Genomic DNA, 27078 nt, shown 5'->3' with positions numbered 1-27078 from the left:
GCGTGCTGCCTTGAAGAAAATAGGAAAGAGGCATTTGCTGATTAAGATTTCTTTTTTAAAGATGACGAGAAAGAAAAGGAGAAAAAACCCTGACATCCAATGATGCAAATTTCAGGTGTACATACAGTAGGTTTACTTAAGGCAAAAACCTCTATCATATATAAGCTTCATAGAGGAGATCTCTTATCCAACCTCCACTTAAAAACTCCCTGGATTGGGGCGCTTGGGTGGCTCAGTCGTTAAGCATCTGCCTTCGGCTCAGGTCATGATCCCAGAGTCCTGGGATCAAGCCCCGCATCAAGCTCCCTACTTGGCGGGGAGTCTGCTTCTCCCTTTACCACTTCCCCTGCTTGTGTTCCCTCTCTCGCTGTGTCTCTCTGTCAAATAAATAAATAAAATCTTAAAAAAAAAAAAAAAAGCTCCCTGGATTAACTAATGTGCTCTATTCCCTATTTAAAAAAACAAACTACAGGGGCGCCTGGGTGGTTCAGTCAGTTAAGCATCCACCTTCGGCTCAGGTTATGATCCCAGGATCCTGGGACTGAGCACAGCATCAGGCTCTCCGCTCAGTGGGGAGTCTGCTTCTCCCTCTCCCTTTGCCCCCCACCCCGCTCCATTTCTCTCTCTGTGTCAAATAAATTTAAAAAAATCTTAAAAAAAAAAAAAAACTACATGAGGCACCTAGATGACGAAGTTGGTTAAGTGTCCAACTCCTGGCTTCAGCTTGGATCGTTACCTCAGGGTCTTGAGTCCACTTGGGACTGCCCCTCCCTCCTGCGCATGTGCTCTCTCTAATAAATTGTTCAAAAAATAATTAAAAAAACAAACAAGTAGCAGACCACTCTTGTTTATTTCTAATCTCAACAACTGAGTTATATGGTTAACAATCATCAGTAGCATTTGTTCCAAACGCATGCATGCTAGTTATACTTATTATAATGACATAAATATATATTAAATAAGCCAATGAAATAAGCACTTGACAATAAAGAATTGTTATTTCCATGAAAATTAAAACTTGCCTTCCTATTAATGACAGCCTGGGTGATGCCAACCAATCTTCCCAGAGAGGATAACTAGAAAACCCAGAGCTCTCTTAGGTGTCAAGAGCCAGCAAGATAGTAAAAAAGGACCGAGCCAGCACTGAAGGGCATTGGCACAGCAAGGTGTCTGTCATTCAGGGTTGCTTTCTTCCTGCCACCTTTTCTGATTCCAAGAGGAAGGTTAAGAGGCAGTTGGTCTGCTTGACAGTCTTAAAGGACTAGAGAGACAGAAACTGGAGTCTAGAGCCACCAAGAGGTTGGGGGCACTAGTGAATGCTGCTTGTTCTGTGTTGGGACCTGGAAAATCTCTACCCCCGGAGTTAAGAGAGAACTAAAAGTAAAAAACATAAAATCACAAGTTCAACTTTCACTCATCTCAATAAGCACCTACCATAAAAAAGTAAAAATTCTCTGAAAGTCAGGGATGCCTGAGTGGCTCACAGTCAGTTAAGTGTCTGTCTTTGGCTCAGGTCATGATCCCAGGATCCTGGGATTGAACCCCGTGTTGGGTTGGGTTCCCTGCTCAGTGGGGAATCTGCTTCTCTCTCTCTCTCTGCCCCTCCCCCCAGCTCATGCTCTCTCTCTCTAATAAATAAAATATAAAAAGAAAAAAAATCTCTGAAATTATCATCTTTGAACTCTAATTACTGCCATTAACAATTATGAAAATATAGTAACTAAAATAAAACAATTTTTTAAGAAGACACAAAACGAGACAAGGTATTTCTTCAAAGAAAATAAATTGCCAATAAGCAAATGGTAAGATATTCAACATTATTAGTCATAAAGGTAATGCAAATTATAAGCATGAAATATCTCTTCACACCCACTAGGATGGCTATAATAAACAAAAGAGATAAAGTGCTGACAAGAAAATGGAGAAAATGGAAACCTGCACTGCTGTTGGGAATGTAAAATGGTGCAGCTGTTGTAGAAAACAGTCGATAGCTCCTCAAAAAGTTAAATATAGAATTAATGTATGACCAAACAATTCCAATTCTAGATATATATTCAAAATAACTGAAAACAGGGAGTCAAAAAGATACTCGTACGCCAATGTTCATAACAGCACTATTCACATAGCTAAAAGATGGAAACAACCCAAATGTCCATCAACAGATGAATGGATAAACACAATGTGGTATATCCAAAGAATGGAATATTATTCAGCCTTAAAAAGAAATGAAGTTTTAAAAAATATTTTATTTATTTGAGAGAGAAGAGCATGTCTGAGAGAGCACCAGCAGGGGAAATGCAAAGGGAGAGGGAGATGCAGACTCCCTGCTGAGCAGGGAGCCTGACACAGGGCTCAATCCCAGGATCCTGGGTTCATGACCTGAGCCACAGGCAGATAGATGCTTAACCAACTGAGCCATCCAGATGCCCCAAGAAATGAAGTTTTGATACATGCTACAACATCATAAATATTAAGAACATTATGCCAAGTAAAATAATCCAGACATGAAAAGAATAAATATTGTATGACTCCCCTTGTATTCCCTAAAATAAACAAATTCACGCAGACAGAAAGCAATAAAGAGGTTAACGGGGACTGGAATGAGAAAACAGAGAATTACTGCATGTGCATTTTTTTTTAAAGATTTTATTTATTTATTTGACAGAGAGAGAGATAGCAAGAGCAGAAATACAAGCAGGGGGTGGGAGAGGGAGAAGGAGGCTTCCTGCCAAGCAGGGAGCCCAATGTGGGACTCGATCCCAGGACTCTGGGATCATGACCTGAGCCGAAGGCAGACGCTTAATGACTGAGCCACCCAGGCACCCTGCATGTGCATTTTTAACATAAAATTTATCACTTTAACCATTTTTATATGCATTTTACCACAGTAAGAAATAATAATTTAAAAAAAAACCTTAAGTAAAATACAAGTGATTCAGACACATGTTTGTAAAGGCTGTTAAATATTAAAATGGATAAAATAAGGGAGGCCTTGGTGGCTGTCAGTTAAGCATCTGCCTTCAGCTCAGGTCATGATCCCAGAGTCCCCAGGATCAAGCCTGGAGTCAGGCTCCCAGCTCAGCAGGGAGTCTGCTTCTTCCTCTGACCCTCCCCCATCTCATGCTCTCTCTCAAATAAATAAATCTTTTTAAAAAATGGATAAATTTAGGAAAACTGTAGATGTGTTCATTTTTTATTATATTAGAATTTAAGGAAATAAAGTAACCAAAATATCCAAACAAACAAAAAAAGGGGAAAAATCAGTATGAATATAAAAGACCTAAATGATTAGCAAGTTTGGTCTAATTCAAGATCACCATACCCAACAACTATAAAATACATATTCTTTTCAAGTGAAAATGGAGTATTTATGAAAACTAGCCGTATGCTGGACCATTAAAGCAAGCCACAAAATCCAAAGACTCAAAATCACCTGGAATACCGTTTTTGCCCATAAGCTAGAAATCATTAACAAAATGATCACTTAAAAATCTCATGTTAAGGGGAGCTCAGTTGGTTAAAACTGCCTTCGGCTCAGGTCATGATCCTGGAGTCCCAGGATTGAGTCCTACATCAGGCTCCCTGCTCAGCAGGGAGTCTGCTTCTCCCTCTGACCGTCCCCCTCTCATGCTCTCTCTCTCTAATAAATAAATAAAGTCTTAAAAAAAAAAAATCTCATGTTAGGAATTTACACTCGTATATAACCTAAGGCTCAACACCCCTGGCCATAAAAATCAGAAAGAATTTTATTAGCATGTATAATCATTATCTGAATGGTAAGAGTACTCCGTATCAAAACTTAGAGAATACAAATACAGCTGAACTAAAGAAAAAAATTTTTTAAAGATTTATTTTTTTGAGAGAGAATGAGAGATAGAGAGCACGAGAGGTCAGAGGGAGAAGCAGACTCCCTGCTGAGCAGGGAGCCCGATGTGGGCCTCGATCCCAGGACTCCAGGATCATGACCTGAGCCGAAGGCAGTCGCTTAACCAACTGAGCCACCCAGGCGCCCTAAAGGAAAATTTTTATCTTTAAATGCATATATCTGGGAAGAAGGAAGGCTGAAAATCAAAAAGCTACGCATCCACTTAGAAAAAGGACAAAAAATTAAATACCAAAAAAAGGGGAGGGGGAAAGGAAGGAACTAAAGACAAAATGAAGTGAAATGTTGGTGAAAATATAAAATTAAAAAATTACTAAAATAGAAAACAATCAGAAATGGGAGCATCAATAAAAGCCAAATGTTAGTTCTTTGAAATCATCAATAAAATGGAAGATCCCTAACCAGACTGAGAAAAAGGGAAGGCATAAAAAAAACCCTTGTCAGAAATGAAAATGAGGATAACTCCATAGATTCTACTGAAATGAAAAAGACAGTAAGGATACTTTTTAACTTTATTCCATAAATTCAAAATTTTAGTTGAATATAAAAACATAATTTGCCAAAAGTTAATGCAAAAAATTAAAAGCTTAATAGCCCTATTAACTTTTATATAAATTAATTTTTTTTAAAGATTTTATTTACTTATTTGAGAGAGAGAGAGCCCAAGAGGGGGTAGGGTTAGAGGGAGAAGCAGACTCCCCGCTGAGCAGGGAGCCCGATGCGGGAATTCGATCCTCATGACCTGAGCCGAAGGCCGTCGCTTAACCAACTGAGCCACCCAGGCACCCTATATAAATTAATAATTAAGAGAAAACCCAAAACCAAAAACAAGCCTTACTACAAATATGACTTCAGGACCCTATGTCTTCACTGGTACCCCACATTTATTGAAAACAAAAACCCAAAAAAAGGGCCTATCTTACCATAAACTCTTCCAGAAAATAGAAAAAATACTCCCCGATTTGTTTATAAGGTCAGCATAAACTTTATAACAAAACCAGGTAAGAAAGGAACATTCACGCCAATCTAAGTGATGAACACAATGGCAAAAAACTCCTGAACAGAATTTTACACAGTGAATCCTAACAAGCAAGGAAGTTACCAAACACTATCAGAGCCTGTGTGGGAAGAACTTAGGAGAAACGTAAAAGGGCCTCCACCAGCCAGAGATGGGACAACTTGGCAATCATAAAAAACACCAGATCCAGTGGACTAAAGCACAGGAACCAGGGTGGGGGACTGATTATAATATTTCACAAGGGGCAATCCCTTCAGGTCCCCTCCCTCCTTAGGAGCTTTGTACTATCACTTTTGCTATTGCTCAATAAATTGCTCAATAAACCTTGCTTTGCTGCCCCCCCAACAAAAAAATTCACATGAAGAATATACTTACAACTAGAAGACAAGGAATCAACATAAAACGTTAAGAATAGTGCCAGGCAAAAGCGAAGAGGACCAGATCAGGAATATCAAATTAGACAGGTACAAACAGAAGTATAGAAACACTATTGTGGTAAAGCAAACCTATGTGACTTCAAAGACTAGATTTATTTCCACAATGAAATACTTCATAAGTAAAAATAAACGGCAGATTCATGTATTTTGCCACAGTTATGTCACTGCCCTCAACTGGCTTATAGGAATATAGCTATAAAGGTACACAGGAATAAAATTGACTTTTATATATTGAACTTGTATCCCACAAACCTTGCTACATTTACTAGTGCATAATTGACATACAGTAAACTGCACATACTATATTATACAATTTGATAAGCCCTGACCTCTGTATACACCAGTGAAACCATTATCACAAACCAGAAAAACAACATAGTCATCATACCGAAATGTTTCCTCATACTCCTTGTATGAACCTTCCAAAATCTCTTCCTCTACCATCGCCAGACAATGACTTGTATTTTCTAGTATTTTAAGTAAATGGAAAAGAGCTCTAATTTGGTAAATACATGATAGAATACCATTCGGTCAAGTTAAGTTGTGTCTGAAACAATCATTCAAAAGAATACTGGAGGGGCGCCTGGGTGGCTCAGTTGGTTAAGCGACTGCCTTCGGCTCAGGTCACGATCCTGGAGTCCTGGGATCGAGTCCCGCATCGGGCTCCCTGCTCCACGGGGAGTCTGCTTCTCCCTCTGACCCTCCCCCCTCTCGTACTCTCTCTCAATCTCTCTCTCAAATAAATAAATAAAAATCTTAAAAAAAAAGAATACTGGAAAATAAATATCCACTTAAAAAAAATAGGCATACTTAAAACCAGAAACATAGCAAAATATTCCCTCTGCCCAACAGTCCTCCCTATCCCTCTTTTTTATTTTTATTTTTTTAAAGTAATCTCTATGCTCGGGGTGCCTGGGTGGCTCAGTTGTTAAGCGTCTTGCCTTCAGCTCAGGTCATGATCCCAGGGTCCTGGGATCGAGCCCCGCATTGGGCTCCCTGCTCAGTGGGAAGCCTGCTTCTCCCTCTCCCACTCCCACTGCTTGTGTTTCCACTCTCGCTGTCTCTCTGTCAAATAAATAAATAAAATATTTAAAATAATAATAAAATAATAATAATCTCTATGCTCAACGTGGGGCTCGGAACTCACAACCCTGAGATCCAAAGTCACATGCTTGACTGACTGAGCCAGCCAGGTGCCCCTCCCTCCTCACTTTAAACATCCTCAGAGCAGCTTTCCTTCATCATTCTCCCCCACAGTGGCAATCTCTACCACTCCTCTCTGTCACTTGTCTCACTTGTGCTGTCAACATCTCTCTCCCCTCACAGACTGAATTCAGTGATGGAGGAATGTGTCTTGTTAATAGCTGCATTCCCAATGCCTACCACACTTGGGACTTAGTAGTTACTTGATAAATGTTTGTTGAATGAAGGAAGGAACAGATGAATCAAAGAATATTTTCAAATTACCATTCAGAGTAAGTAAAATACTGGCTTGCTCTATAGTAACTTTCCTCTGACTAGTATGAAAAGGCAGAAGGAAAAAGACACGGCACTGATAAGGTTCTCACACTGTCAATCTACCAAATTCATCTTTCAGAGCAAACAGAATACTGTTCTAGGGGTAGCCATACTCCTAAAGTCCTTCATGAATCCTTTACCTTCTGTGGTACGATATGGGAACTGTTTACAGAGCTATAAAGTGATAGCCCAAGGCCTGGTTAGGAAGTGAATAGGGGCATATGCCATTTCCTTTAGATAGTTAAATACAGTTAAGATTAAATTCTAGATTCTAACAAGGTGAGAGGATAAACTCAAAAGACTTTTCCAATCTCCATCCCCTCTTATCTGTTGGCTTAGATGACCTCCATCTCTTATAGGGAGCCCCTCGATCCTATAACTGGGATTCTATACTCTTACTTAGCTCCTTTATGCCTCCTAAGATGCATTCTTTTTCTTTTTTTACCCAAGATTTATTTTTAAATAATCTCTATACCCAACATGGGGCAAAGGTACCTACCTATATAGAGCTTATGTTCCAGAGGGAAAAAACAGATGAAAAATATAAAAAAAAATAAATTTTATTAGAAGGTAGGAGGAAAAAAGAGAAAAGATGATAAGAATGTGGGGAATGCTGACAAGAGAAAAGATGGGTGCAATTTTAAACAGACGGGTTAGAGTAGTCTTCGTTGAGGGGATATGTGAGTAAACAGTGAGAATTAATATATGGACTTACGGGGAGAAGTGTTCCAGGCAAAGAGAACAAGTATGGCAAAGACTGAAAGGCAAGAGCATGCCTTTCCTGTCCTAACAGTGGCAAGGAAGCACTAAAATCAGAGTGGAGTAAACAACAGAGAGTAGTAGATGTCTTCACAAGGAAGTTACCAAACAAGATCAGATCTTACAGCACCTTACACACCACTGTAAGGAATTTGGCCTTTACTCTGAGTAAAATATGAACCACCACAGGATTTTGGACAGAAAAGTGACATGATATGCCTTACACTTCAAAGAGACCACTGTGCTGGCTATATTTAGGACAGAACGCAAAGGGGTAAGGGTAAAGCTGGAAAGATCAGGAGAATATTGTAGTAATTCAGTCAAGAGATGATGATGGGTTTGAGGGGCGCCTGGCTGGTTCAACTGGTGGAGCATGTGACTCTTGATCTCAGGGTTGAATTCAAGCCCCACACTGTGTATAGAGATTACTTAAAAATAAATCTTGGGGGGAAAAAAAAGAAAAAGAAAGATGATGATAGCTTGGATCAGGGTAGTTAGTAACAGTGAAAGTGGTAAATTGGTCAGATACTAGGTAATTTTTGAAGGTTCAACAAAGAAGATTTGCTGATGCTTCAGATGTGGGATATATGAAAGAAGTCAAGGATGATTCCAAAGTTTCTGGCCTGAACAACTAGAATGATGGAAACACAGTTATCTGAGATAGGGAAGGCTATGGATGGAACAGGTGTGAGGTAGAAGATGAGGAGTTCAGTGTTGGCCATGTTAATTTTGAAATAAATATCTTTTAGACATCCAAGTGGAGATGTTGGGTGGGGCTGGGTATAAAAATCTGGAGTTTGGGAGAAAAGTCTGGGGTGGAGATAAAAGGTTAGAAATCATCAGACTATAAATGACTATAAATGACATATAAAGCTATGAAACTAAATTAAATCACTCTGGGAGACAGTAAAGAAAATGTGATCAAGAACTAAGCTCAGAGGCATTCCAATTTTAAAAGGCTGAGAAGAGGAACCAGCGAAGTAGACAGAAGGAGCAACCAATACAGTAGGAAGAAAATCAGGGGGCTATGGGGTTCCTGCAAGCCAATTGAAGAATCAAGGAAAGAGAGATGAACTCTTCTAAAATAGTTCTGATCCACGAAGCAAAGACTGTTGAGAGGAAGAATGCAGAAGTGGAAGCCAGGAAGGGGATAGAGGTGGTATTATTAGCAAAATGTATACCTTCCCACCCTAATCCTTTCTGTGCCAAAAAAATTCCTAAATACTGGGACATAAACATGAATAATACACTGTCCCTGACTTCAAAATAGTCCAATTATGTGCTAAGAAATATATAAAATTGGACTTTCCATTTTTTCTGAAGCACCAGTCCACTGTGTGTGTGTGTGTGTGTGTGTGTGTATGTATATTTCTTTTAAAGATTTTATTTATTTAAGAGAGAGTGAGCGTGAGCCGGAAGGAGAGTGAGAGGAAAACAGGCTCCGTACATAAAATTATGTAGAGATATTCTTAATTGGTTTGGCCAATATAAGTTTTAAGAAAAAAGTGTCTTCTGCTTAAAATTATGTAAGCACTAAAATCTCAAAATAAAACAAAAAAACATGCATATTAGTAAAACAGTAAAAATATTTTTATGTTAACCATGGTTATCCTTGAAGAACTATCAGGCCACTTTTATTATTTGTGATATTCTCTATTTTTCAAATTAAAAACAGGGGTGCCTGGGTGGCTCAGCCGGTTAAGGGTCTGACTTGGTTTTGGCTCAGGCCACTATCTCATGGGTCACAGGATAGAGCCCTGGGTCGAGCTTCCAGGGTTTGGGCTCTGTGCTCAGTGGGGAGTCTGCTTGAAGATTCTCTCCCTCCACCCCTTCCCCTACTCGAGCATGTCCATGCTCTCTTTCTCCCTCTAAAATAAATAGATAAATAGATAAATCTTTAAGCAAACAAAAACCTAAGCTTACATCATTTGTACTACATTTAGGTAAATACATATTATTTTGTACTTAGTTTAAATTAATATTTACTTTTAATTTATGTTAACAAAAATAAACTCACTTGGGCATGAATGCTCCATTGGCTAAGGATGGCTCATCGTCATCTAGCCCATCGAAGAGATGTGACTTGGCCGTGCCTGTTGTTTGTAAAGCCTTTGGTCGAACTCTGGTGGCAGGGCGGGGTGTTAGTTTATAATGAGTAGGTGTAGTGAGAGCCTTCTGGGCTGCTGGATTTGTTGGTTTCAATCTCTGAAAAACAAAAGCATCAAGGAAAATTCCAGTTTAACTCAAATGCATTATTTGGCCTTAAAAAAAAAAATCTTAAGAACAGAGTTCAAATATCTTTGCCATTTATCCAATTAGATACCTCTGTTTATTTTTCAACTAAACCAAAAATCTTAAACTTCAAAATAAACTGAGATGCACCCATGAATTAATACTCGACTTCTGTCCAATCCAAATCACTCTTTAAAAAATGGTTATTAGCTGGCATTTATTCAGCATTTAGTAAACATTGGTAGTTGCCATGAGTCAAACACTAAGTACTGGCAATAAAAATAATGAAATCACTTTCCCTGATTTTTGAGGAAATTACAAGTTAGTAGAAGAGACATACAACTAAAATAAGACTTTAGGTTGATTTTGATGGCACCTTTATTATTTTCTATAACATCTGCTGGATGTTATAGATTTGTTTTCCTACTAAACATTATACATGGGATTATATAACCATTTGAAACAACAATGTCTAACATATAAAACCCTGTCACAGTCTGTTTCTCTTTACAATGCAGACTGTTTACACTTCAGCAACAATGAACCTTCCTAGATCTTTTTAGTGATCTCTCACAATTGTGTGTCATTGCTTGGAATGTCTTAACCTAGATCTACCAACTTCTCCATATATACTCAAAAAAAGTTAAATGTTACCTCTTTTGCAAAGCCTTATCAAACTCACCCCAAAATCTACACTCTTCCTTAACATAATATTCACCATTTTAAAGCAAACTATTCAGGGGGCTTTAGTATATCTACTAAGTTGTGCAAGAATCACCACTATATAAGTGCAGAACATTCCCCTCACTCCAAAAAGAAATGTTGTGCCTCCAATTCCAGTTTCCCTAGGCAAACATGAATCTACTTTGTCTCAGTAAATTTGCATATTCTAAGCATTTTATATGAATGGAATCACGTGGCCTCTTGTGTCTGTCTTCTTTCACCCAGCATAATGTTTTCAAGGTTCACCCGTTGTATGTAGCGCATTATCAGTACTTCATTCCTTTTTATGACTGACATTTCATCATATATATACATAAACATACACACACACACACTTTGTTTATCCATTCATCAGCTAATGGGTTATTTTATTACTGTATTTACTATATTGAGCTTGAGTAAATTTAAACACATTAACAGGGGCGTCTGGGTGGCTTAGTCGTTAAGCGTCTGCCTTTGGCTTGGGTCATGATACCAGGGTCCTGGTACCGAGCCCCACATCAGGCTCCCTGCTCCTCCCTCTCCCACTTCCCCTGCTTGTGTTCCCTCTCTTGCTGTGTCTCTCTCTGTCAAATAAATAAAATCTTTAAAAAAATAAAAATAATAAAAAAAAAACACATTAACAGATCCAATCTTCCTGACTAAATAAATAGCAAGATGATAACTTAGAAGATAAGTTGTTTTCATTTTGTATCCTCAGTACTGAACACAGTGACTAGCACATATTTAGGCCTGTAATTATGCTGCACAAATAACACATAATTTTCTTTTCTTTTTTAAAGTAGGCTCCATGCCCAGGATGGAGCCCAGGGCAGGGCTTGAACTCATGACCCTGAGATCAAGACCTGAGCTGAGATCAAGAGTCAGACACTTAACTGACCAAGCCACCTGGATGTCCCACACAAAATTTTCATCTAAGCAAAACTTATATTTATGCAGCATGTTAAAAAGCACTTTAAATTCCTATCTTACTTCTCTTTATATCTAGTTATAGGGTTAATTCAAAAAACCAGTGAGGGAGAAATGAAATGACATAAATAACTGAGCAATAGTATCTGTAGACTGACCAACTTATTATAAATAAACCAGGTATGCATTATCTCACTTAATTCTCAAGATTAAACAGTATTACTATCCCCATTTTACAGATGAAGAAACACATTCAGAAGCGAAGACATGCTCATTGTACATGGTAACACAAGGATTAAACAGACCAAAGCCTACTTTTAACCCACACCACAGTGAGCAGAAGATCATTTCTCTGACACTAGAGCATAAAAAATTAAGAGAAAGTTAACTGTAGAAACCAGGAGAAAAGATATTGATATGCCACTTAAGAATATTATGATTTTCAGAAAATCAGCCTGAGCCTTAGTTTGCTCAACTATAAAATGGGAATAATAATATATGCCTTATTTCAGAGTTAATGAAAAGTCTCAGCCCTCACCTTCAGTCCAGTGTTCATTTCACTATTTTAGTCATGCTGCCTTCCAGATACAGCAAACAAAATCTATCTCCTGGCTCAGTGAAAAGCACAAATAATGTGTCTTAAAAACTTAATTACACCTAACTCTGCTTAGGCTTATTAAGAAATTATATTCTCCACATTTAGTTCCTCTTGATCTGAGAATAAACTTTACAAAAGCATCCTTAAATTTACCTCTTCTTGACATCCAAATGGCCAACAGGCACATGAAAAAGTGCTCAACATCGCTCGGCATCAGGGAAATCCAAATCAAAACCTCAATGAGATACCACCTCACACCCGTCAGAATAGCTAAAATTAACAAGTCAGGGAACGACAGATGTTGGCGGGGATGTGGAGAAAGGGGAACCCTCCTACACTGTTGGTGGGAATGCAAGCTGGTGCAACCCCTCTGGAAAACAGTATGGAGGTTCCTCAAACAGTTGAAATTAGAGCTACCATCCGATCCAGCAATTGCACTACTGGGTATTTACCCCAAAGATACAAATGTAGGGACCCGAAGGGGTACGTGCACCCCAATGTTTATAGCAGCAATGTCCACAATAGCCAAACTGTGGAAAGAGCCAAGATGTCCATCGACAGATGAATGGATAAAGAAGATGTGGTATATATACACAATGGATTATGATGCAGCCATCAAAAGGAATGAGATCTTGCCATTTGCAACGACGTGGATGGAACTGGAGGGTGTTATGCTTAGTGAAATAAGTCAATCAGAGAAAGACATGTATCATATGATCTCACTGATATGAGGAATTCTTAATCTCAGGAACAAACTGAGGGTTGCTGGAGTGGTCGGGGGTGGGAGGGATGGGGTGGCTGGGTGATAGACATTGGGGAAGATGTGCTATGGTGAGCGCTGTGAATTGTGTAAGACTGTTGAATCACAGATCTGTACTTCTGAAACAAATAACGCAACATATTTTGAGAAAAAAAAAAAGAAAAAGAAGATAGCAGGAGAGGAAGAATGAAGGGGAGTAAGTCAGAGGGGGAGACGAACCAGGAGAGATGATGGACTCTGAAAAACAAACTGAGGTTTCTAGAGGGGAGGAGTGTAGGGGGATGGGTTAGCCTGGTGATGGGTATTAAAGAGGGCACATTCTGCATGGAGCACTGGGTGTTATGAACAAACAATGAATCATGGAACACTACACCAAAACAAATTATGTAATATATGGTGATTAACATAACAATAAAAAATTAAAAAAAAATTACCTCTTCTTTCTTCTTAGGGTCTGACATGGGATTCCGGAAGAGAGGAGAGTCTCCAAAAGGTGAGTATGTTAAACTATTGATGTGCTGTTGGAGAACAGCTTGCTGGGCAGCAGAAGCATTGGGATCTGTCAAAGCTTTTTGAAAAAAAAGAAAAGAGAAAGGAAGATGTCAGTCCAGGGATCCAATGCAATTATAGCAAGAGAACACAGAATCATTTTGGAGACGTCTTCAAAATGTTCAGACTCACTCAATGGCATTATTGGTGGAGAGCAGAGGAGCAAACTGTGAAGAAAATCAACAACCAAAGAAACTAATGGGTAAAAGATATGAAGAGGCATTTCATAAAAGACAACACACAAAAAATTTTACTTAGGTGTTCGTTGTCACTAATAATCAATGAAATGCAATTTAAACAACCTTGAAGAAATATTTTCTATCTACCTCAGTATCTATTAGTTGTATATGTATCAGCTATAGCAAAAGAATTATAGTCTTTAACTTCTAGACACATTATAAATTGACTTACTCTGCCTAAAAGAAATAATAGGACAGTACATAAAGCAAATACTGTTTTTTTATTTTTTAACCTACTCATTTCAATCATGGAAATTTAACCCAAGGGTTTAAATAAACTAGAAACAAAGAAATGCTTGTAAATATTCAATAAATATTATCTGTAATTGTTAGGACTTGGAAACAACCTATACCCAATATTAATAGCTGTAAAAATCATGATACATCAACATGGTGGGTTAAATAGTTATTAAAAATAATGACAATGTGTTTCACGGTGGAAATAAGGAAATACCTTTGATTTAATTTAGTAAGTAAAAATTCCAGAATGAAAAATATTAAGTATACTAAGATTATTGAGGAAGAAAGTGGAAAACAAAAAATGAAAATGGCTGTAAAGGTGTCCTTATTATGTTTATTATTTACATTTAATATTCATATTATATTCAAGTAAAAATTGAAAGAAAAAATATCACTCCAATTAGTCTAATTTTCTTTTAAAGTGTAAAAACATGTCAATAGTCACAGAGAATTTAGGGAACAGAAAAGGAATGATCTATAATCACACACAGTAAAAAATAAACAAGAAAACCCCCACAACTATCTGCGTTATACCCTGATTGACGAAGAAACCTCTTGGCAAAATAGTTCCAAAAATACTCATTTAAAAAAAAAAATCAAATCACACCTAAGTAATTTTAGAGATAAAAACACTTTTTTCCTTTATAAGTGTTTAAAACAAGGCTAATGCCAAAACATAATAAGATAATCCACATTGAAGGAATCCCTCAAACAAAACATTTGGAAAATTTTGATACAACAGGGAGAAAAAAAACACAACAGCAGCAACAACAAACCCAGAACAGAGAGCTAAAGCTTAAGTAACGAAAAAGGGGGTAAATCCACCTTAGTCAAATTAAGCTTTCTTAAAATCAGATGTATTAATTAAATACTAAAACTGTATGCTAATATGTAAGGGGAGAGTACAAGTTTGCTCAAGACTGTGAAACCCAGAGATGTCAATTTAAAGAGCACACAGCAAATCATGTGTATGATGTTCCTAAATCCAATTTAAGTATCAGTGAGGAAAAAAAATATAATAAAGTAGCTTCAGTACAGAATGCCACACAACAACAGCATAAATGTTATTCTACGGACTATTCAAGGAGACTCAAGAAAACCTGGATGTTTTTGTAAGAATTCTAATATTCACTAGTCAGTTACTTGACAGGCAATTATCCATTAAAAATAACACTGACACGTACCAGCTGATCCCATCATTAACAAGTATAATAGGTCACCCCATCTGGGCTTACTCAAAAGAATAAGAACTCCTTTAACAAATCCAAACGTAATTAGGAAAAGTGTGTGAATAGGATGTTTTTATTTTTGTATGCTTAAATATGAAATATTCTCTAAGTTGACTGTATTATTTAAAAATATAGATAAGAGAGCTGATATGTTAGCAAAAATAAGAGAACAATCAAACATAAGCACTAGTTAAGCTACCATTTGTGTTAGTCAATTCCGGTCACAGTAATTTGAAAACATACTGAAAAGCCACATCATGACCAAATGATTAAAGGCACAGGAAAAAGTATAAAAAATAAAGTCTGAGAATAGAAAAGCCTGATGATATTTTATCTGGAAGAAAGACAATAGGGTTACTGCAAAGAAACTGTAACAAACTGGTTTGCTTAGCTTAGGAGGTAAAAGTAGAATCACTGAGTGGAAATTCTAGGGAGGCATGTTTTGGTTTCTAAACAACCTTAAACAATGGACCAGACTGACTTGGAAAACGGTAACTGAGGAACTCCCACAGTAAGAGAGGACTCACATAAGCTCTAAAGCACCTTCCAACTAACATCCTATGATGCAAAGATGTACATTCTAAAAGGCAATACAGCTACTTTTAAATGTGTGGTAACAGTACCATATGTAACTGTAATACTAAATGCTCATCTCAGGAACTTTTAATTGACTTCAGAAAAAGATGGATTATCAAAAACCATTCAAGGGGTGCCTGGCTGGCTCAGTCAGAAGATCATGCTACTCCTAATCTCAGGGTTGTGAGTTCAAATCCCATGCTGGGTGTAGAAATTACTTAAATAAATAAAACTTAAAAAAATTTTTTTAAAAACCCAAACTATTCAAAACACTATCCAAGTAAAAATGGTAGGTTACAATATTTATGGTATGTCCTACTGAAAACAACTAAAACTAAGGAAAAGAAATAAAAGTGAAAATATCACTTTTAATGATAAAGCTTATTCTAATGTTCAAATTACAATTCTAATTCACCTCCACACCAAAGATCTAAGTAAAATCTGTTTTTTAAAAAAGATTTTATTTATTTGAGAGGAGAGTGAGTGAGAGGGAGAAAGAGAGAGCACGTGAGTGTGCATGCACAAACGGGAAGGAGGAGCAGAGGGAGAGGGAGGAGACTCCCTGATGAGCAAGGAGCCAGATGCGGGGCTCAATTGCAGGACCCCAGGATCATGACCTGAGCCAAAGGCAGATGCTTAACCAAATGAGCCACCCAGGTGCCCCTATGTAAAATCTATGTTTAAAACAAATTAAAATATATCTATATAACCCACAATGACAAAGAATGGGACATAACAAATGAATAGAAGAGAAAATATAACAAATTTCTAGGAGAAAGAAGTGGACAGAGGAGTGACAAAGCAGGATAGAGCGAAGGATAGCTTAGAGTACATTCATAGGGGATTACAGCCCAAAGTGGAGCATATCTGCCCTGTAAAATCCCAGAAAGATTAGGGATTCAATGATACCAAGTTTGATGAAGTGAGACTGAAAGCAGGAGAGATGAACCAATGCAAAGTACATATATAAACACCCATACCTTCATCCTTCCTAATCCCTGATCCTCAACAGATAAGCCAAACATCAGAGTGTGCCTCTGATGAAACCAAATTTACATATGGAAAGAACAAGGGCAACTCGTTTCAGTACCTGCATCATCCCAGAGCTAAGAATATAACAATCAGAGGACCCTTGGATAATAGGTGGTTCCTGGACTACTTACCTTAAAGTGAAACTTAACTGGTAAACAAGCTCTACTCATACACATAAACTGCCAGTGAGCTTTTTATTATTTTATTCTTGAATATGAATGGTAAAGATCACAGAGCATTAAAGAGTAGGACCAAAGCAAAAATAATCCTGAAGATTTAAGGCACAGAAAAGTCCTAAAAAATTTTTTTTAAAGCCAATTAACAAAGTTTCAAGAAAAAATTGCATCTAAGAACCAGATGCTTGAGAAAAGGAACTTTCAGAGAATAAGAAAGAATTCTTGCTAAACTGAAAATAAAAATTCAAAACGATGATGATTTAGAAGACATTCAGAAATCTCCTAAAAAGTAGAAACACAGCTTAAAAATCAAGCATTTAGAAAGGGGGCACCTGAGTGGCTCAGCTGGTTAACTCTTGATTTTGGCTCAGGTCATGATCTCAGGGTTGTGAGATAGAGCCCCATGTCGGGCTCTGGGCTGGGTGTGGAGCCTGCTTAAGATTCTCTCTCCTTCTCCCTCTGCCCCTCCCCCCACTCAAAAAAAAAAAACCTTAAAAAAAAAAAAGGGTATAAGCAAGTCAGTGAAATTTCAGGACAAAGGGACAATCCTAAATGCCTGTGGGGGTAGTAGCTGAACACATCTCAAGAATCAGAAAAGCATTAGACTTCACAGCACATAATGGTTAATGCAAGAAATACAGTCCAAGTTCTGAGGATAAATTATTTTCACACTAGAATTCCATAACATTAAAGCATGAGGAACAAAAAAGGTATTTTCAGACCTATAAGTGATCAAAGTTTACCCTTCATATACACTTTACTTAAAAACACATTCCAGACAATTCAGGAAATAAATAAAAGGGAAAAACCTACACCTAGGACAGAGCGGTTCCCACTGAGTAGCCCTGAAGGGAATACTGGGAGCAATGCTGAAGGCCTAGGGAATAATCAGAGTTCATACTGCTGCAGGAGGAAGGACAGAGGGATCAATGAGTGACATCCAGTGTAAAAGAATTCTGATACCACCCTTAAGAATTTGGACCAGTTCAGGAAGGTGATAAGGACTGGTAATCCAAGGGGAAAAAAGAATTAGAAATTCTAGGAGAAAGAAAAAGCTGTATAAAAAAGGTGTATGTGGCTGGGCAGCAATGTTTTCATAGTTGTAATAATATGCTGTGTTCGCCTTTACAACTTTTAAATTATTCTTTAATCAGAGAAAAGATGAAGGTAATAATTATAGACAGAATACATCATCATCACTTTCAATATGAAAATATAAAGAAGGCAAAAGAAGAAATGAGGAAAAAAAGAAGGATAAGAAAGGGCACTAATACCCTTACTTGATCAAGAGGACTCAAGAAATACTCTCAGTTGACAGAACAAGAAAAAGTATGAAGGGACCCGGCTTAAATTTGCAAAGGGCTTATCCAAATGTGGTACACGGATCATGATAGTATGGGATATCATGATATTAAATTTGCAAAGGGCTTATCCAAATGTGGTACGCGGATCATGATATCAATGGTACATCTTTCTCTTGCTCTCTCTCATTCACTTACTCTAATTTATGCCAGGTGGTAACAGTTTTTTATCTCCAATACAACGGATTTCTTTTAAAAAGACATTTAAGCTAAAAAGTTAATTTTAAGTTAAAAATAATAACAGACGTAGGAGGCAGAGAGGGCAAAAACTAGGAAAGGGTATTCAAATGAATGAAACACGAAAAATACTCCAGTAGATAAAACTAAACTTAGGGTATTTAGTAACATAGGTATATTAGGAAAAGTGAATAAAGAACACAGAGGTAGGTGATAAGTGAGCTCTATTTCTCATCTACCATTAGCAAGTTTAATTTATTTAAGGCTTAATAAATAAAGCAAAACAAAGCAACATAAGCACATCATTTAGAGATAGGAACTTAACTATATACCAGGAAACAAAGTGGCCATAACAAAGCAGTCTCTTTAGGGGACGAGGCGTGGGTGGGGAAGTGGAAAAGGCCAGGATCCATCACAAGCCCTTCTGCACCACATGACTGTTTAATGATGTGCGTCTGTGTACTGCTTTGGTAGGGGTGGGATGGACTGGGAGGAAAATCAGGTCACCAAGTCAAGTATTAGCAAGAAACAAACTAAGCAAAGCCTTCTAAAGTGACTGACACTTACCTACTGGGGCCTGGGGGGCTCCAAAGCCCAAAGTGGCTGTCGTAGTATTAAATCCAGGGGCCCCAAAGGCTCCTGTACCAAGAGGCCCTCCGATCTTAGGTTGGTTGTTCCCAAACAAAGATGCCTGTCCAGCACCAAGAGCTATGGAGACAAGAGGAAAGAAAAAGCGCCACAGGAGATCCTTTGAATGTTATGCCAGAGGTCAGTTATTTAAAAATATAATACATTTGGAAACTTCATAATGACCACTCATTTCAACAAGAGTATGTAATACAGTAAATGCTAATTATTGCCAGGCACTGTGCTGAGTACATTATATACATCAGAGGCAAAATATTTAACCTCTCTGTGCTTCAGTTTCCTCAACTATAACATGAGATAGTAATACACAGATATCTATCCTAAGGTTAAAATGAATAAACACATATTAAATATTTACAAGAGGATTGGTAGATACTAATACTCATTAAATATTAGCTAGTATCTCACTTAATCTTCGTAAGTCTGAAGTAGGAAATATCCACATTTAACAGATGAGAAAACTGAGGGTTTAGTAATCAGCTCAATGTCACAAATGTAGTAAATGGTGAAAATGAGGTTCAAACGTTGGTGCATCTGACAATACAATCAGGGTTCCTAACTGCTACACTATAGTAATACAGAGTTTGAAAGAATTAAAAAATAATCAAGTCTCCTTAAATTTCAGTATTTGCAAATCAAAATATGCAGATGAACCAAACACAATGTCATCTTTTTGACTAACTTATAGGCTAAACTATAGAAAATCAAACCCAATACATCTTTGAATAGCAAAAGTAACACTTTCAAATATACCATCTCATGCAAACTACACCAAGACAAACGTTTTGTTTTATAAAAAGCTAAATGGGGGCACCTGGTTGGCTTAGTTGGAGGAGAGTGTGATTCTTGATCTTGTGGTCATGAGTTGAGTCCCACTTGGAGTATACAGATTACTTAAATAAGTAAAACTTTAAAAAAAAAAAAAAAGCTAAATGCCTTGTGACGTGCTTACTGAGCAGACTCAGGTTTCACCATGAATCAGACCGGATGGAATAAAAACTTATTTTCACCAAGGGGAAACCCACTGCAGAAACTTATGTTTTAAAGCCTAATGAATCTTGCTTATGGATCTTGTTGTTGGCAGTGAAAATGGGATGAATTTATTTAGAATAAATTATTGGCACAAAAATTCTTTAAAAATTTCCATCACCTCCTCCTCAAAAAGTTACTGGCAATTCAGAAGATCTAAAGTTCCTTTTAACGCAACAATGCATCTTGAGCGAGATAAAATCATTTCAAAGATATAATACTTAGAGGTCAAAAATATGGAGGGACACCTGGGTGGCTCAATCAGTTAGGCTTCCAAAACTTGATTTCACAGCTCAGGTCATGATCTCAGAGTTGTGAAATCAAGCCCCCCATTGGGCTCTGCACTCAGTGTGGAGCCTACTTGAGATTCTCTCTCCCTCTCCCTCTGCACCTGCTTGCACTCTCTTTCTAAAATAAATCTTAAAAAAAAAAAATCGAATATGAACTGCTTTACAATAAAAAAAAAAAAACAGGAAGTTTATACTCAGAGAATCCATACAATATAAATTAGTGAGGGCAACTACTGAATGGACAAAACATTCCTTAACTGTATAACCTCATTAATAACAAGAAGACAACAATGTAGCAAAGGGATTACTTCTCCCAAAGCCCAGCTTTAGAATAGGAAATAAGACTCCTTTAGAAGTTGCAAACCATTAGAAATTGGTGAAAATTCCAAGAAAAACTGAAATTACTTCCTTGAAGGACATAGTTTATAGCATTAATTTCAGAATTCTTTATTTTTCCAGGTAACAAATACCTCTTTACCCCCTGAACAAAAACTTAGAAGAAACCCAAATATATAAAACAGACAGGGACGCCTCAGTGGTTCAGTCAGTTAAGCATCTGCCTTTGGCTCAGGTCATGATCCCAGGGTCCTGGATCAAGTCCAGCATCAGGATCCTTGCTCAGTGGGGAGCCTGCTTCTCTCTCTGCCTGCTCCCCCTGCTTGTGCGCACTCTCTCTGACAAATGAAATCTTTTTAAAAAAATAAAAAGATAAAATGGACAAAAATTTATCATCTGGATGGGTGTATTTTCCTCACCTTTGTAGCAGTCCTTGATGAAGAACCATGAAACAGTCTAAAAACCACTGTTATTTCAGTAAGCCAAAAAAGAATAAAAAAGGCATTGGGAGGTTCAGGTGACCTGGAAAGAGACTGTCATAAAGTGACCTGTCTGCACACTGTTGCAATTAAAGGAAAAATATGCATTTTATCCAGAGCTATCTCCTATTATGCAAATGGATTTTTATGCTTAATGAAAGGACCTACTAATAGTCCACAAGTTAAGGGACATTCTGATGGAAGATAATGTCAATTTATAAAATGTAGTGTATTTATAATTAGTTGTAGGAATCATAAAGCAGATATATGGGGAGCACCATGGTAATAGTGACCCTAGAAACTCCAAGGATACTCAAGAGAAAAGCGAAAATGGTTATATTCCTTTTGAGATCTTCTAATAAACATTAAAATTTAATTTTATTTATGGTATCTGTTACTTTGGGTAAATTTTTCTGCGTATACCTTAGTAACAATGAACTTTACTAGATGTACCCTTAAACTTATTACTTCATGGAAAATTTTTAAGAACTAAAATTTCTTAATATTATCAAGTAACTACCGAGAAAATGCCATACTATTGATAGTGCCAATGACAGTTAATATCACTGTCAAATCAGAAACTTATACTCCCATGGTTTAATGAGTATTCCTTAGTCCGAGCACATCAGGTGGGAAAATATCACACGCCAAAGAATAACACAAAATGTTTTTACAGGAAAATTTGTTATAGGAAATTTTACCTTTGCTGAGGTAGGAGTCTGAATCTCCATCTCTCAAAATAAAAGGAGTATGAATCTCCATCACTCAAAAAAAAGGTGCACAGAATACCCACTTAGCTAGTGCCCCAAAAAGACATCACCCAAAGCTACAGTGCAATTCTACTTGTGACATCATGAAATGCAGAGTTCATGAACGTGGGTATTTACATATAACATCTCAAGACATACCGCTCTCAAAGCCTAAAGTCTGCTTTAGCAGAGGTGACCATCAAAGAATTCCAAAAGTGTATGCATCGTGGTTCACAGAACTCTCATTTCCCTACATGATCTACTGCTGCTAAGGTTGGAGGCATAAAATTCTTTACTGATTGTATTTGGGTTTTAGTTTATACAAACAAAGCACGAATGAGGAATATATTACAGCAGTAAAAATGTTACCTGTTGTCTCTGAGGTAGAACTACTTAAGGAAAACTGAACATATTCAAATAAATAAAAAGGTTGAGAAATTACATTATTGTGGAAGAGAAGATGATAGCATTAGAAAAAGCTATATGACATTATATAACTTGGGACTATAGGAGAAGGCACTGCTAATAACCTGCAAAACCTAGAAGCCAAAAAGGAAAGAATGACAACTTTAACCACATAAAAATAAAACTTGTGGAGCACTTGGGTGGCTCAGTTGTTAAGCGTCTGCCTTCGGCTCAGGTCATGATCCCAGGGTCCTGGGATCGAGCCCTACATCGGGCTCCCTGCTCCACGGGAAGCCTGCTTCTCTCTCCCTCTCCCACTCCCCCTGCTTGTGTTCCCTCTCTCGCTATGTCTCTGTCAAATAAATAAATAAAACCTTTAAAAAAAAGTAAAATAAAAATAAAACTTGTACATGATGATACCATAAAATTAAATGGTAAACTTAAACACTTGGTGGAAATATCTGTAACAGACATTAAAGTAGCATCTTACCTGAGCTTTAGGTTTATGGTTCACAAACTGTCTAGGGTCAAAACTACCCTTGAAAAAGCTTGTAATGTGCCCACACCAAAGCTAATTTTACCTCCAGGATTAGAAGAGAACACTGATGTCAGATGATATATTCTGCTTAAAATTAGGGTTCACACTACACAAAAACTACAGCTTTTTAATTTTTATTTCTTGTAAAATATATGTGATAGAATTTGGATAAGTTAAAAAGTTCAAATAAAACTCTACCATACAACCCAAAAGAGTTAATATCCACAATATATAAAGCACTCTCAAAAATAGATGAAGAAACAATGATCAAATATTATGAATAAGGAATTAAAATTCAAATGGCCAGTAAACATACATAAGGGTATCCTTCATCAGTAATCAGTGAAGTGCAAATCAGAATACACCAATTTCCACTATCATGCATGTGAAGATGAAAAAGTCCAACAATATGGAAAAGTATGGGAAAAATGAGCACATTAATACAATGAGAGCAAAAATTCATACTGGCATTCTTTTTGGAAGGCAAATTGGCAAGACTGACCAAAATTCAAAATGTGCGCATCTTCTGACCCAATTCCAGCTATCAATCCCATAGTAATACTAACACATACAAAATTATGTAACAAAGATATTCACTACTGCATTGCTAATATCAAATAACTCAAATGTCTACTAAAAGGGGAAAACTGAATTATGTTATGTGTATGTATTTATGTGTCATGTGTATATATGCACATATATACACAATGGAATACCGAACAGTTATTTTTAAAGAATAAGTCAGGGCGCCTGCGTGGCTCAGTTGGTTAAGCGACTGCCTTCGGCTCAGGTCATGATCCTGGAGTCCCGACATCGAGTCCCACATCAGGCTCCCTGCTCAGCAGGGAGTCTGCTTCTCCCTCTGACCCTCTTCCCTCTCGTGCTCTCTCTCATTCTCTCTCAAATAAATAAAATCTTTAAAAAAAATAAAATAAAATAAAGAATAAGTCAGATCTATATATATACTGACCAAAGAAAAAACTATATGCCCAAAATGTCATGGGAAATGAAAAAATGAAATACAGAATACCATGTAAGGCAGTTGCCTTCAGTTTGAAACATTTTTGACTATAGCACACAATATGAAATACACGGAGACCCATAACACACACACACACAACTAAAACAAAAATTAAATGATATTTAACCTTACTTTGTACAATGAGTTTTCCATTCTAATATTTTTTTCCTTAAATGCTGTTTGCAGCCCACTATATAACTATTACATCCAACTAACGTACCTCAGCCTTTGGTTTAAAAAAACCACTCATGCAGGATATGGTTTCTATTTAAGAAGATAATAGAAAATACATAAAACACACATGTACAACAGTATGTGTTTGTACACATTTGAAAAATGAAAAAAAAATGTACAAAATGTACATAAAGGAGTCTGACAAGAACATGCCACACTTTCAATAGCTGTTACTTCACAAGTGATATACGTTGACTTATCATGGTACTTCTGTATTGCTGAATTTTTTTAAAGCACTTATATCTTTTATTTAAAAAGGAAAATGGAAGGAAATAGTTCATAGAGTATAAAATGAGGTTCTATTAAAAAGGAAAGGACAGGGGTGCCTGGCTGGCTGAGTTGGTGGAGCATACAACTCTTGATCTCAGGGTTGTGGTTCAAGCCCCACACTGGGTATAGGGATTGCTGAGTAGTAAAATCTTAAAAAAAAAAGAGAGAGAGATGAAAGATAAGTGATCAGAGCATACAAGCAAAGACAACAGATAACTGGATAGTGGGAGCAGAGACTATGGAAATAAATGGTTTGCAACTAAATGACCACACACCCATGGTCAGATGACTTGAGAAATAGACAAAACTATATGCTTTAACAACCTTGTTGAAACTATACATGCTGTTATTCATTTATGACCACTACCACTCTCATATTCTTTAAAACAGTTTGGCAGGCAGAAGGGTCAACGTCTTCAAAGGCACTAAAAAATAAATTATCAATAGTAGGAACAGAGACAAAGGTATGACAGCTCTACATCAAGGTGGAAAGAATTGAGAGGTATGCACAGACCTTATTAAAACCTCAGAGTATTTGCTAATTACTTCAACTAATGCTCTTACTGCTCTCTCTTACTATTAAGGTAATAAAGCTTACTTGATTAACAGTTCAAAGTCTCAAATGCCTGCCTGTTACAAAGGTAGCACAAGGGAACTGAAAGTTAATAATGCCATCATACTGACAAGTCTCACATTAAATACTAAAAATCCCAGATAGACTGGGACTATCAGAAGAAAAACATTTTATAGAAAGGGAGCACACAACTTTTAAGATAAAACGTCCAAATGTTTTAAAACCTGGTAAAGCAAAACTGCTGGGAATGTTTTGTAAGTCCATTTGTGAAAATGCAAATCTAGTCCTCTTATTCTCAGGCATATGATCAAACAGAGGTCTTAAGTTCCAGCAATTAGAGAGCCAAGCTGTGTCACTTCCTAAATGTCATGGTACAGTTCCTTACCTGTTCCAAATCCTGCACCAAGCCCAGTTCCCAGAGTCCCAGGTCCTGGTTTACTTCCAAAAATACTACTCCCGCTGGTGTTTGTGCCAAAACCTAGAAGGACAAAAGAATGAGTGGACTGTACTGTTAACACAACTCTCAATTTCCTATACAAGGGAATTTTTAAAAAGGCTGACTCTAAGCTTTGCATCCTGTCAGTTATTACTATTTAGAAATCGTAAATGGTAAGCTAACTTAACCTTTTTAAAGAATTTTAATTTTGATGCCTATAAACAGATCCCAAAATCTTCCTATTTAATTGTTTCAGACTTGAAATATTCAATACCAGATAATATCCATTAAAGTGATTGTGCTTGAGCATATACATTCCCTTTGTAAGACTCAGAGCCTCAAACCTATTTTTCATGTCTAATTAATGGAAGAAAAATGCATTCCCTCAAACTTTCACTAAAAATAAGATAGTCAGGGTGCCTAACTGGCTCAGTCAGTAGAGCACGTGGCTCTTGATCTCAGTGTCGTGAATTTGAGCCCCACAATGGGTAGAGATTACTTGAATAAACCTTAAAATATACATATATTAAAAATAAGACAATCTCAAAGACACTTTACTGAAGCTAAAGGTTCTTGCTAATAGAAATTTACCTATAAAAATCTCTACAGTAGGGCGCCTGGGTGGCTCAGTCATTAGGCGTCTGCCTTCGGCTCGGGTCATGATCCCAGGGTCCTGGGACCCTGCTCTCAGCGGAAAGCCTGCTTCTCCCTCTCCCACTCCCCCTGCTTGTGTTCCTACTCTATCTCTCTCTCTGTGTCAAATGAATGTATAAAATCTTAAAAAAAAAAAAATCTCTACAGTAGCTTTGGTTTTGAACAGATGAACCATGTATGGGCAGTAATGTGTGCCTGGCTGATCACACAGGAGGAACTTTAATGGTGTCATACTCAATCAACTCATAGGAGCACTCAAGGACTTAACTAGCTGATATTAAAAGAGAAAATAATCTATAAATAACGTTTCTTGGGTTGAACTGTTTCATTATCAGAGATGATGGAGAGTTAAACAAATCATCCTCCTTCACTATGACCTCCCATCTAGAGAAAATCCTATGATTCCCCTTGAAAATCCAGAGGTTTCACCAAAAGACACCTCTACTGCATTATTGCTATTATTTCCCTTTTGTTCAGATATGTCCACGAAGTTTCTGCACTCCTTTTGGAGCTAAATATCAACAAAATATCCAATGAGCATATCATTAATCTTTTTTTTAAATAAAGATTTTTATCATTAAAGAATCTCTACACCCAACATGGGGCTCGAACTCAAGACCCTGAGATCAAGAGGTGCATGCTCCAGGGGCACCTGGGTGGCTTAGTCAGTTCAGCATCTGACTCTTCATTTTGGCTCAGGTCATGAACTCATGAACTGCATTGGGCTCTGCACTCGGAGGGGAGTTTGCTTGAGGATTCTCTTCCCTCTGCTCCTCCCCCAACTCACTGGAGTGCACATGCACGCATGCTCTCTCTCGTTCTCTAAAATAAATAAATAAATCTTTATAAAAGAAAAAGAGTTGCATGCTCTACTGACTGAGCCAGCCAGGCATCCCATCATTAATCTCTTTTGATAAGAGGGGGAAAAAAAAAATCAATCACTGGACAGCAAACCTTATTCATGGAACACTCAGAAGTCTTTTTAAAAGGTATCATGGA

General features: G+C 37.3%; 1 protein-coding gene across 8 annotated transcripts in view; it reads right to left on the bottom strand.

Annotated features, from left to right (window-relative positions):
- NUP98 (nucleoporin 98 and 96 precursor) overlaps positions 1-27078 on the bottom strand; it is a 120425-nt gene that overhangs the window by 53460 nt on the left and 39887 nt on the right. For 6 of the 8 annotated variants that reach the window (XM_028115821.2, XM_028115820.2, XM_028115822.2 and 3 more), the window contains exons 11-14: positions 25375-25467; positions 18984-19124; positions 13272-13405; positions 9633-9820 (exon numbers count right to left, since the gene is read on the bottom strand). In XM_028115821.2, coding sequence (XP_027971622.1) covers positions 9633-9820; positions 13272-13405; positions 18984-19124; positions 25375-25467 — 556 coding nt within the window. The remainder of the gene's footprint in view (positions 1-9632; positions 9821-13271; positions 13406-18983; positions 19125-25374; positions 25468-27078) is intronic. The other 2 variants (XM_028115825.2, XM_028115828.2) reach the window with 1 other exon arrangement.

The sequence above is a fragment of the Eumetopias jubatus genome, unplaced genomic scaffold (genome assembly GCF_037043125.1).
Source record: "Eumetopias jubatus isolate StellerSeaLion01/CBP00866 unplaced genomic scaffold, mEumJub1_p1.0 scaffold_13, whole genome shotgun sequence".
In the NCBI taxonomy this organism is placed as follows: domain Eukaryota; kingdom Metazoa; phylum Chordata; class Mammalia; order Carnivora; family Otariidae; genus Eumetopias; species Eumetopias jubatus.
Note: the sequence above shows the minus strand (reverse complement) of the source record. Positions and strands in the feature narration are given on the sequence as shown.